Source organism: Solanum stenotomum, chromosome 10 (assembly GCF_019186545.1).
Source record: "Solanum stenotomum isolate F172 chromosome 10, ASM1918654v1, whole genome shotgun sequence".
Taxonomy (NCBI): domain Eukaryota; kingdom Viridiplantae; phylum Streptophyta; class Magnoliopsida; order Solanales; family Solanaceae; genus Solanum; species Solanum stenotomum.
This window is the reverse complement of record NC_064291.1, coordinates 332283-345187: the sequence shown is the minus strand read 5'-3', so window position 1 is coordinate 345187 and position 12905 is coordinate 332283. Positions and strand designations below refer to the sequence as shown.

General features: G+C 31.3%; 1 protein-coding gene across 2 annotated transcripts; it reads right to left on the bottom strand.

Annotated features, from left to right (window-relative positions):
- Window positions 1-3927: 3927 nt before the first annotated feature.
- On the bottom strand, window positions 3928-12905 carry LOC125878353 (cytochrome P450 87A3-like). Of its 2 annotated transcripts, none has more exons than XM_049559591.1 (9): window positions 12712-12905; window positions 11786-12107; window positions 10894-11043; window positions 9290-9541; window positions 8935-9024; window positions 8784-8862; window positions 8478-8602; window positions 8283-8410; window positions 3928-4021 (listed from the first exon to the last, which is right to left on the bottom strand). In XM_049559591.1, exons 1-9 carry the CDS (start codon window positions 12903-12905, stop codon window positions 3928-3930), a joined length of 1434 nt encoding a protein of 477 aa, XP_049415548.1. The 2 variants fall into 2 exon arrangements, with proteins under 2 accessions (XP_049415548.1, XP_049415550.1); XM_049559593.1 differs by having other exon boundaries at window positions 8478-8584.

Here is a 12905-nt window from a genome sequence, read left to right as displayed (position 1 = left end):
CCCCCCCCCCCGCCAGAACTAGTTTATTATGTATTTTTGTGCTCCTTTTATACTGACATGACACCTTGTGTGACTGCACTATTATGAGGTGTGTGGGAACATGATGGCATATTGTCAGCATCAAAGGACCACAAAATACAAATAAATTGTCACGATCCGAGCCAACACTTTGTACGTAGCCAGCACTCAAGAACCATTGATGACCCTCAAGCGAACCCTCATCCTGGCTGACTACAAGCGGAAGACTAACTCAAGCATACATACTCATCATATTGAAAGAAACGTTTAAAAACAATTTATTGATTCTCAAAACTTCACTGAATATAATGAGTATGAAACATAAGTTTTAAATAACATATTTGCAACTGAAAGACTCTCCAAAACTGTCTATCTATGAAGCCTCTAATGTATACAAGGACTCACTTATAAGCAGACGAGCGGATGAAGTGATCTCAACAGTCTCTTGTTGAGGATCCTAATAACATGTATCTACATCATTAAAAGATACAGGTTGAATAACATCAGTACATTGAATGTATGAGTATGTAATATAGTTGAATAACAAATAACTGAATGAAAGGACTACAATAGATAACAATGTACTAAAGCTTAATGTAAAGAAATAAAGGAGTTAAATCATTTAAAGCTTTACAAAATACTTTCTCATCTCTGAACTCAACATGATAAGTGATATATAAAAATGCACTCTAACTTTATTGGGAGATTCTCTAACTGACAACCATCATTATGAGTTACGTGATGATACAACGTCTCGCCCACACTGCCAGAACTGTCATATACCTTGTCGGGGTATAGAACACATCAACTAAGTGGATCCACTAAGCTATGTCTAAAAGCAATAAGGAATCATCTAAAAAGTATGATCTTTTACCCATGTTGGCATACATGGTTTATGAAGATTTTGAGTTGTTTGAACTCATCCCCATATCAGAGCTCAATACTACTCCCAATAATATATATATATATGTATATATATATATATAACTCATGCTCATATGTTTAAAAACATAATTCTTTCTCTGATTTGAGATAATTACTCAAACTATCCTCTTAAAAGAAGTAACTGCTCTTGAAATATCTTTTGAACTCATAACTCATTTGGAAATCAAAGTTTCTCTTTTATTAATGTACAAACTGATACATTTGGGAATACTTAGTTCCCTTATACTCTTGCTCAATTCATACTTAAAAACTCTTTCTCAAAAATATATCAAAAAGCATATTGTGATATATATGATCATTGATGACCCGGGAAGTCATACTGCATAAACATTGATGGTATATCTTGATACCATACTGCTTAAACCTTGATGGCATACTCGACTGTCATACTAATCATGTTTTTAAAAGATCTTTCTCAAAACTCATTTTTACTTTCTCAAAAACTCAGTTCAAAACTCAAATGTTGGCTTTAAAAAGCTTCTCAAAATTTATAGTTTAATTCATAGGGTTCATGCGAAATTATGGACATAAACGACTCAACTCAAGGTTCTTAAAAGTAATATGGAAACTCAATACTCAGAACTGAAGAATGCAAGAACTCAAGGACTCAAGAATTTGGAAATCAAAACTCAATGATACTAGTCATGTCAAGAATACTCAATTCATATGGTTCATGTTTAAAAATAGACATGAACGAATCAACCCAAGAATATCAATACATAACATATAGCAATTCAATAATTAGGAATAAAATTTCAAAAAGAAACATGAACTCAAGAATTCAAATCGCATCTCAAGAATACTCAAATCTAGGGACAAAATCCTAGATTACTCATTTACTGATTTGAAAGAAGATGTAGGGTGTGAGGACGAACTATTCCAACACTATGATTGCCTTATATACCTGGAAGAATAAGAATCTTGAAAAAGAACTTGATTAGAAGCCTTGGAACCCTAGCATGAAGGTAAATAATCCAGAAAACCTTTCTTGAGATTCTTGAATTAGTTTCTTGAAATTTCTATGACCAAGAATTATGATTTTCATTAGTGATTCATAATTGTATGGAGGAATTTTAGTTGGAAATGATGAAATTCATGGAGAAAGACTTACCTTGAAGAAGAATCTTGAAAAAAGATTGAAAGAATTTTGAATGTAGTCTTCTACTTTTGATTTTTTTTCCTTAGAGTTTTGCCTTAGGGTTTGAGAGAGAAGAATGAATTAAGAGATGAAAAATTGCTTTTTTGGGTCTTTAATTAGTCAAGAAAATTCGTTTAGGATTTTCTTAGAGGTAAAAAGACAAAAAGGACCCTTTTTAATGTTTTCCTGCCGACTAATTCGTCACTTCACTGTATCAAGTTACTAAAATGGTCATAACTTCTTACTCAAAATTTGGATTGTTGCGAAATTGGCGGCGTTGGAAAGAAGATTCAAATACCTTTAATTTGATTGGTTATGGGCCACGTAACTCTTTATATTCTAAGAGATATGATTGTTTGAAGTTGATCCAAAGAGAATCTTACATCAAAACTTAATCGGTAAGGAAACTTTCAACTCAACTTTGTGTTGGGAGTTTTTGAAGAACCTTAATCGATATCCAAAATCATTCCCACACTAAATAATTTACCTTTACATATATGAGCAATTTAAGAATAACCCGATAAGACATATATGCAAATAAAGAATAGTTCGGGTCTCAGCTAGAAATTTTCCTAGTGTTACATAAATAATTTGGGGGCGGGGGGTGGGTTATTTAGGTGTGTCGCTAAAATTTTAGATATAGTTCGAGAGGGTATTTTTCATGACCTCAACTATCGTGGGTGACATCCACACTAAACCACCTGGTGGGAGAATCAAAGACTGACTCCAAACCAACCTAACAACATTTATATAAGAGAAGTTCATCGTATAAAAGAAGTGTCAATAGTTTAGCCAACTAAAGGATTGCGTCCCCATAAACTCAATCCAATAGTCTAAAAATAGTTAACGCGGAAAAACAACCCCTTAGAACTGAAAGTCATCATACCAAAACTCTAAACAGTAAAAAATGGGGATGTGACCCCGACTACTAATATAAATCTAAGGTTTAATGTCTATATCCGAAAAGATGGGCAGAAAAAAAAATGTAGAAGACCACATGGCAACCTGGAAGATGTAACTCACCCTTGCATTCAAAATCAAGTGTCTCAACAAGAAAAAGAATAGGTGCAATATCAATACACAAACCATAGTGCACCGGTAGGATCACACGACCAGTCCAAGATATGAATGCAAATAGTTCACTACAATACAATAATTGTTTTAACAATTTAATTCTAACTTTCCACATGGCATGTTTAAGACGTAAGATTAAATGACAAGATTATATTTTTAATTAATTTAAAATTACAAGATTCAAAAGTTCTCTTTACTTTGTTAAACTTCATGTCAAGTCAAAACGAGATAAATATATATAAAAAAATTCCTGATATCGCCATTGCATGATATTATTATAGCCGTTCGACTATTAGGTGGACTTTCATAATATCATAAGACAAAAAGAAGAAAAAAAACCATGGAAGAGGGAACTACAAAATGCATTCACATTCATATGATTAGAGAAACTCCCATCTAACATAACAATATTACATAAGGAATTTTATAGGTGTCGATAGTGTCTTCTAGATCGACATGCATTTTAAATACATTATTCATACATAAACTATGAATCAGCCATAATAATAACTTTAAAACATGCACTTATACTATGCACACACCCAAAGGTGGATTTATACATTCACAGTCTTGAGTTCACGAGTCCAATAATTTTTGCTCAGATCCTGTATATGGATTAAGAAATACCCAAAATATTTAGAGTTATTTGGCTCATATGAACTTAATTATTATTATTATCATATATTAATATAACTTAAAATTCCTATAGAAACTCTTAAAATTCAAATTTTGAATTCACCTCTATACATACCTTAGTCATATTTTTCATAGATTTTGATGTGGTAACCATTTGGAAATTGTAAGCCTGGAGATCGTACTATATCTCCTCCTTTGACTGTTTCCCACCTGAATTTTTTAACATCCAAATTTAATTTAAGCATAGTTTTCTTAATTAGTGATGCATAATTAGTAAATGGTAAAAGGCATAAATTCTCCCCTAAACTTGTCACGAAAAGTCAGTTATACGCTTATACTATTGTGACGACCTATTTCACACCTGAATTACTTAAAAGTGAATTTATTTCAACCCTGACGCACATACAACCAGTCACATGATCAGAAAGTGTTTCACACTCGCCCCACGTCATCACCATGTCATTGCCACATCAATAATTATGTCAGATTTTTAAAAAAGAATCCATGTCACCCAATTTCTTCTTCTTCCCTATACACCATCAAACCCACCATTAAATCACTACCATTGATACTACTATCATCAAATTCACTTCCCCACCACCATGGATTTCACCACCCATAATTAAATTCACCACCGGAATCTTCCCACAACCATTCTCATCATAAAAAATCGATAACAAACATAATAAATTTGTAACTACCCTCTTAGTTGTTTTATGAATTTTAATAATTATTTTTATATTAACCTTTTTAGTAGTTTTTATAAATAATTTATGACTTATAAGAATGAGTGACATGATTTTCAGATTTAACAAAGGATTATTTATTGCTAATAATAATGGGGGAAAAAATAGAAAAGGAAAATAAATAAATGAATAAATAATAATTAATAAATAAAAGAAATAAGCGCAAGAAGCCCTGAACTGTTGAAAACTGACGAAACAATGGGAAAACAATAACTTTTTGGCAAAAACTACTTACGATGCGGCGGCAATCAAAAGGAAGAAATAATCGATTTAGGTAAGAATTCAATTAGGTATTTTTGTTTTAGATAAGATCATATGTTGTAGATATAAATTAAGATAGTATTATATGCTGATTTCTGTGCAGCATGAGTTGTTAAATTTATTAGGTTAAAGTGTTATATATGTGTATTAATCACTTCTGTCAATGTGATTGATGATTAGGAAAGTTGATGATTGACTAATGATTAGGTAAATAATAGGCAATATGAATAAGATTCAGGAGTTACGATGGATTCAGGAATTAGTGGACCATTTTGATCTTCTTTTTCCAGATTTTTCCTCTCTATAATTATCAAATTATAAGTCAAATTTTGATAATACAAGGATATGTAATTGAATAATAGATGTATTATTTTATATGAATACTGTTAGGGTTATATTATTTGGAGAAATTAGAACTTAACCCTAGGCTTGAAACTTGGAAAATATGATAATTGACATGTTAATTGACATCAAGATTTAGGAACTTGATTATAAACTTGGGTGAATTTTTGGGTCAAGGCTAAACACATGGTAATATGAGTGTTGTTAGTTTTGGAGTCTTATTGTGGTCATTTATTTGAATAGATTGCTTTGAGTTGGAAGTTCAACGAAACGGGAAGGCTCAAGTTCCGGAGTGAATTCTTGATTGATTGAGGAAAGTGGATTTCTAAACCCTTGTTAAGTGTATGGAATTCGTGTATTTCCTTGTAATATGTGTTTGGGGGTAATGAGACTTGGTGATGGGTTGACTTGTCCACATTGATTAATTCTAATGATGAAAAAGGGGTAATAAAAGGCAATTATGATTAATTGTTTGTGTGTGATGTGTTGAGAATGGTTTGAAAGGCTTGTTGAATCATTGTTGATGTTGTATCATGATTGTGTTGTTGTGAATTGTGCAATGTTATGAAAATGGTCATCTCCTCATTATTTGTGTGAATATGTCATTTGCATTGTTCTGAGACATGGTTATGACAAGTGTTATGTGAATTGAGAAAGAACAAAAAATTAAAGAGGATGTACCATTTCGAGGGACGTATCGCGCGTCGCGATAGATACTATATTTTGAGGGACGTATCGTGTGCCGTGATGGTTACTATTATCGAGGGTCGTATCGCGCGCCGCGATGGATGCATGGACAGATATGTCCCCCATGATCCCGGACTGAGAGACAACGAGTGTGTATCACTAGGTCAGACATGCATCATTATACTTGACATTGCATTCCATTGCATTGCACATTTTTATCATTTATGAACTTGATCTTGTGTGTTGCTAATATTGCGAGTGCCTTTTTGTGGAAGTTGTGATTGAGGAATAATGAGCTTGTTGTTGAGGATATGTAATTGTTAGAGTGTTGTTGTTGAGCTGTGTGCTTTGTAAATTGTGAATTGTTAGGTTGGGTTGATTTTTATGCAGGTTGTAGTTGTGGTGGTTCGGTTGGGGTGGTAGGAGTACCCGTATTCTATTCCATTACCTTGTGTTTAGAGGTTTACTTGTTGAGTACCGTGTGGTTTGGTACTCACCCCTTGCTTCTACAATTTTTGTAGGTTACGAGCCTGGATTTTGTGATACTTTCCATTCTCTTATTTTTCGAGGCTTCTTGGAGATTTGTGAGATAGTTGTTTGTCATCTCAATGGACTTTCTTACTCCTATTTATGATCTTGTTCTATTCTAGAAACAAAGTTATTTGAGACTTGTGTTTTTCTTTTGAATCAATTGTAATACTTTAGAGGCTNTCGGTTGGGGTGGTAGGAGTACCCGTATTCTATTCCATTACCTTGTGTTTAGAGGTTTACTTGTTGAGTACCGTGTGGTTTGGTACTCACCCCTTGCTTCTACAATTTTTGTAGGTTACGAGCCTGGATTTTGTGATACTTTCCATTCTCTTATTTTTCGAGGCTTCTTGGAGATTTGTGAGATAGTTGTTTGTCATCTCAATGGACTTTCTTACTCCTATTTATGATCTTGTTCTATTCTAGAAACAAAGTTATTTGAGACTTGTGTTTTTCTTTTGAATCAATTGTAATACTTTAGAGGCTTGTACATGTGACAACCAAATTTTGGGGGTATTTTTGAGTTGATTATAAATTTCCGCATTTTATTGTAATTGTTGAGTTTTAGGCTGACTTGTCTTGGTGGGATAAGACGAGTGTCATCACGTCTATTTTTGGGTAGTGACAAAATTTAACTAAATTCACCATCGGAACCATATATATCAATATCATTGAAATTCATCACAATCATAACCATAAATTCACCATCCACATCAAAATCACGAGTTTCATTGTCATTATCGAAATTAAAAGTCATACCACCACTAATTTTTCTCCCACCACAAAACAAATCACAATATACAAATTTCATTCAAACTCAAAGAGGAGAATTGTGAAAACTAGCAATATTTATTTGCAAAGATTTTAGTTAGACAATTGAAAAACTAATGCTCGATCTACTATTACTGATTTTGAAGAAAATCTAGAGAGAATTTTTCTGAGAGAGAAGAAAGATCTATGAACATACATTAAAAATTGAATTATGTGCAAAAATTCAAAAACTTTTTACCAAAAAAAAAAAAAACCAAGATCCGAAAAATTTCTTATTTCAAATGATCACAATCAACAAAAAAACACAAAAATAAATTGAATAATCCGTTTTTAACTTGACGAATTTGATGTGGCAATAGTAAGGATTGACCAATTTTAGATGTCTCGCCGGAAATTTTTTCGAACAGTGAACCTAATTAATTGAACAACTTCGCGATCTTTGCGATGAATTTCTATCCCGCAATGTTATTTTCTATTTTTCTCTTGGAAATTTATCATGAAAAAATAAATTATTTTTCACATTAGCTATAGCAAAAAGAGTGTTTGTGATAAGAAAAAAATGAAGGAAGAGAAAGGTAAGGTAACGTGAAGGAGAAGGGTGGGGGTGGGAAAAATTGCCTTTTATTTTACTCTAACGCGCCTTTTTTATTTTTTATTTAATCTTTTTTTCATGTCAGCTTTGAGGGTGGTATTAAATTCACTTTTGAGTAGTATAAGTGTGTAATAAGTCGCCTCAAAAGTTTAAGCGTGTAATTTACTTTTCGGTACAACTTCAGAGATTAATTTATGTCTCTTTCTTAGTAAATTAAGAAAATATGACTGAAGTTCAGACATTTATGCTATTATGTATAAATTTTTGTTATATCTGAACTTCAAATAATTTGGATATAAAATATATTTGAAGTTTCATATGGCTGAACTTCAGACATTTTCGACAAAAGTGGTTGAACTTTTTAGCCCTTGTACTTGGGGGGAAATAGGTAGCTTTAAGCATAAATAACTGAATGAACACCCTATCCCTACATTTATATTTTGTCAATATTAACTTCAGACATCGTATATCTGAAGATTCAAACAAAAAAAAATATGTAAACTTAAATAGTGAGACCAAAATCAAATATTTGTGTAACACTTACTTGTACTTGGTCACAAAGCAATGGAGAAATACAGCCATTTGCACCTTAGCAAAGTCTGCTCCAATACAATATCTTATGCCACCTCCAAATGCCATAAAATTTCTAGTTGCTCCATTTAGCTCTATTCCCTGTTAGCAATTTCAACAAATCTGAGAAAAATCGAATTATAATATAATTTTCCGACAAAGGACTCACCTCCCATCTCCATGGATTGAATTGAAGTGGATCTTCATATTTGGCAGGATTTAAGTGCACAGCTTGAGAATACACCATAATTGCCCAACCAGCTGGAATGATATATCCTGCATCACATAAAATTTTTGTTATATAAAGACATAATCAAGAAAAATAACTTTATCAGATAATTATAAGAAAATAAAGAAATTAATTAAAACTTAGTAAAAAAAAAAAAACTGGACAAAATGAGTTAAAAATGGGAATTTTCTGAATTATTTGAGAGTATGAAGCATAAATTATGAAATATTATGATGCGAAAATAACCTTTGAAATTGATTTCTTTGAGTGTTTTCCTGAAAAGTGCAGGAGCAATATTTGCCAGTCTGACTGTTTCATTGATAAACTGCATTTTCAAGTATATATTCAAATAAAATATAAATAAAAAAGTATATACAGTAATTTAGATTAAATATACCTGAAATGTGAACTTCATTGATTTATATTCTTGCCATGTAAGTCCATAAGATGCATTTTCCCTTCTTTTAATTATTGCCTCATGCTCCTCCTGAAAGTATTTAGATTGTGGTATTTGGAGTAATTAATCTCAACATAAAATTTTGTATAAGATATAATACAATATTTGTTTGGTCGCATAAGAAAAAAATAATGTTTCATAGGCAGATAAATATTTTCTTTGTCCCACTTTATGTGACATGATTCTGACTAAGAGTGTCAACTAATTTACATTTTTGTTTGAATTCACACGTAGAATCTTTAAAAAATAACACATATATGTTGTTCAATTGATCAAGAAGATGAGTTTCACTTACTTTTAATTCTTTCAAAGCTTGAGGATGTTCATGAAGAAATTTAATAGCCAAAGTTATAGCCCAAGAGGTTGTCTCAAAGCTAACAAAGAGCAACACAAACATCAAATCCAAAGCTATTCCCTCAGTGAGAATTGTGTCTTTACTTTGAAGTTCTTCTAATACATAATCAAAGAAGTCACTTTGTTCCTTTCTTGGTTGTGATTTCCTTTCCTCTAGCATTCTTTTGAGCATCTTCAATATCTTCTTTCTTCCCTAATGAACATCTTCAACAGTTAGTTCAATCATGACTTGTATAAATTCAGACTAACGTCGTTATAATAATATTGTTTGTTCCATAAATTTGGATGTAATAACGAAATATTTCTATAGAGAACAAGAGTATAACATAATATAAAGAAAACTTGATTATTATTATAGAGAAATGATATTCTACAGAATGGTTACTATAGAGACATCTGACTGTATAGGATTTAATTTAGGGAGAATAATATTTTTAATCCGCTAGCTATTAATAGATTCTGATTTTAATACTGGTGGCATATGCATTAATTAAAATGCATGGTTTTGGTCCCTTTATGTAGGAAATATGCTATAGCTAGAGAGAAGTATATTTATTACCTTCGAATATGGAGCAACATTACAAGTATAACATAACACATTGGTGACATAACACTGAAATGGTTAATGATTATAAAAAAAATGTGAATATTCATAAGTGAAGGAATCGAAAGTGTACATTTCAAGCAATTCAAAGTTAAATGTGCTTAGTTAGATATTATAAGGACTAAAATTAGAAGGTGTCAATAATTGAAGGATCAAACATGCTATTAACCCTTTTAACTTATATAAGACTATTAATAGTGTAAAGAGTCATTTATATAATTAGTGGAGTTTAACATGTGATATATAGTAGATTAATTATTATTTTCGACTGGTTACCAACTAATTACTCTATTTGGTCTAGTTTGTGTGACATAATTTGGGGAGAAAGACTCTCCCGCGGCAAGGTTTTACACATAGGGCCAGCTGCTTTCTTTATCTCGCTTGCCCTTAGTCCGTCTAGCGCCTTTCGGTTGGGGTCCGCCCTGGGGGTTAGGTTAGACCGCTTGGATTTTTTTTCGTCTATCAAAGGCAGTCAACAGAGTTTAATAAAGAAATCTAGACTTTTAAAACTTGTATTTAATTTTAATTAAATATATCATAATATTTGTGCAGTTATAAAAGCTTTAAATTTTGTAGCATTACATACCGATAATATTTGTGTGACTGTAAAAACTTCTTATTAAAGGTAAAATGGAAACTATCAAAAAGTTATAAATATATCATTTTAAATAAAAAATACATCTAGTAAGAAAATAGTATATATAACATAAACTTAAATATATGGAGTAATATTGTTTATTATAGAGTTTGGTATACATTGAATTACCTTATGATGCGACCCAAGCTTCATCAAGACCTTGCACACAAAATCGAGCTATATAGGGAGTTCAAGTTTTAATTATTCATTTTTATTTTTCAGGTTATTATTTATCCACTTTTTATAAAGGATTACCAATAATTATTATGCTACTAATAGTGCATAGAAATTAAATTATAAATACCTGTAAGCACTTATAATAGGCTGTTCCAGGAAAGTATATAGGGAAAGAAACTAATCCCTTTATAAAGGCAACAAAATTCTCACACACAATCTCTGTAGAATTCTCAGAATCATAGCTGATAAGTTTCTTTCCAGTTATATCAAATATCATCTGCAAAAAAAAATTAAAATATTATGCTTTGAATTCATATTTTAAAAAAAAAAAAAAAAACTCAAAAATCTGAACTCATAAATGATAAATCCTAAATTCACTTACGTATAGTTCTAATTAAATGGGGAATTTAGAGGGTTCATTTCATGGATAGTCACTCAACTTTAGTACTAGTTTTAGGGGTCTGTTAAAAGGTGTGTATGTTATCAAATTTCAGTTGAAATTTTCAAACTTTGATGATTATTTTGTTGTATCTTAAATCATGAGATATCAAAGTTTGATATTTATATATGTTTTTTCTAATAGAAGATAGAGGAAAATAGAAATATGGTTTCAAGAGTTAATGGTCAAAAATACATATAGACTATCACTTTTCATTAATTTCATATGTCAACTGTCCGTTATTTTCTTTACCTATTTAAACTATTACACTCTTTATATTAAAACACGCATCGGTGCTAAGTTAGTTAAATATTTAAAATCAATCAATAATAGGTGCGTGAAGGTCAACTCAACATCAAGGTGTGTTTTGATACAAAAAGGAGCAATAGTTTAGGTACCTAGGAAACGGAAATACGAAACTCACAAAAATACAATAGTTTAGATGTGTTGTATACCATTAACTCTACTTTTAATCAAGATTTTCCTTGGAAGAAGTCTTCCATTAATTTATTTAATGTAATGAAATACATAGAAGTTGAGTGACCATCTGTGAAATTACCCTAGAATTTTGACTACTTACCTTGGCTGTTGCTTCCTTCATCTCAACACTCTTTTGTTTTGACCATCTCTTCAAGTTATTATTTGTAGTTTTTTCAACCTCAGGCAGCATTTTTCTCAAACTTTCAGGGCCAAAAAGATTTAGCACCATGTTTTTTAAGTACTTGTACATAAAACCATGTAAAGATCCAACATTTTGCCTTCCCATAATCTCTGCAAAAGTATGTGGATACCAACTTTGAAATAATTTTCCCTCTTGTTGGAAGATGAAGTAATTAAAATCAGGGTCGGTGGATACTATGATTGGATGTCCCACCAAACTAGTTTGAAATATCGGTCCATATCTGATTCAGAATTTAGATATTGTGAGTTTTAAGCAGAGAGATCAGTGGACTGTGAATAGTGGTGCAAATCAGAATTTTCATTAAGGGAATTCAAAATATAGAGAAGTACACAAAGAAGTCGAAGAAGATTCAACATTTACTATATATACATAAAAAATAATTTTAATAATGTATAGACAGAATAATTTTTACCAAAAGGGGTTTGAATGAACCCACTGGGCCCTTATTAGCTCTGCCCCGGAATATTGTGAAATGTATATTTAGTTCTATTGTAAAGTTTAATCACTATAGATGATTGATTATTATAAAGAGTATTGACAATAATAGTAATAATTCTCTTCCTTTCAATTTGTTTGTCGTATTTTTCTTTTTAGTCCGTTTAAAAAAAAATGTCTCTTTTTTTTTGACAACTCTTTAACTTCAACTTTCCGCATTACATGTTTAAAACCACAAGATTAAATGACATTTTGGTATATTTAACATACCTTTAATTTAAGATCAAAAGATTCAAAAGTTATTTTTACTTTTTTAAACGTTACGCCAAGTCAAAAAAGGACAGACAAATTAAAACAGAGGGAGTAAAAACTTTAAATAAGTTAATTACCTTTGCATCCTATCCTTCACAAAAGGAGAAATATCCAATGATTTATTTGGTGCAAAGAATGGAATAGTCTCACCAAGTAATGGCCAGCCCATTGAACCTGGTGGGAGTTTTCCATTGCTTTTAGGGTTCCTCCAGTAATGTAAAATAACTATAACAACTAAAGATCCAATAATATAAATACCAAGTGACAACAT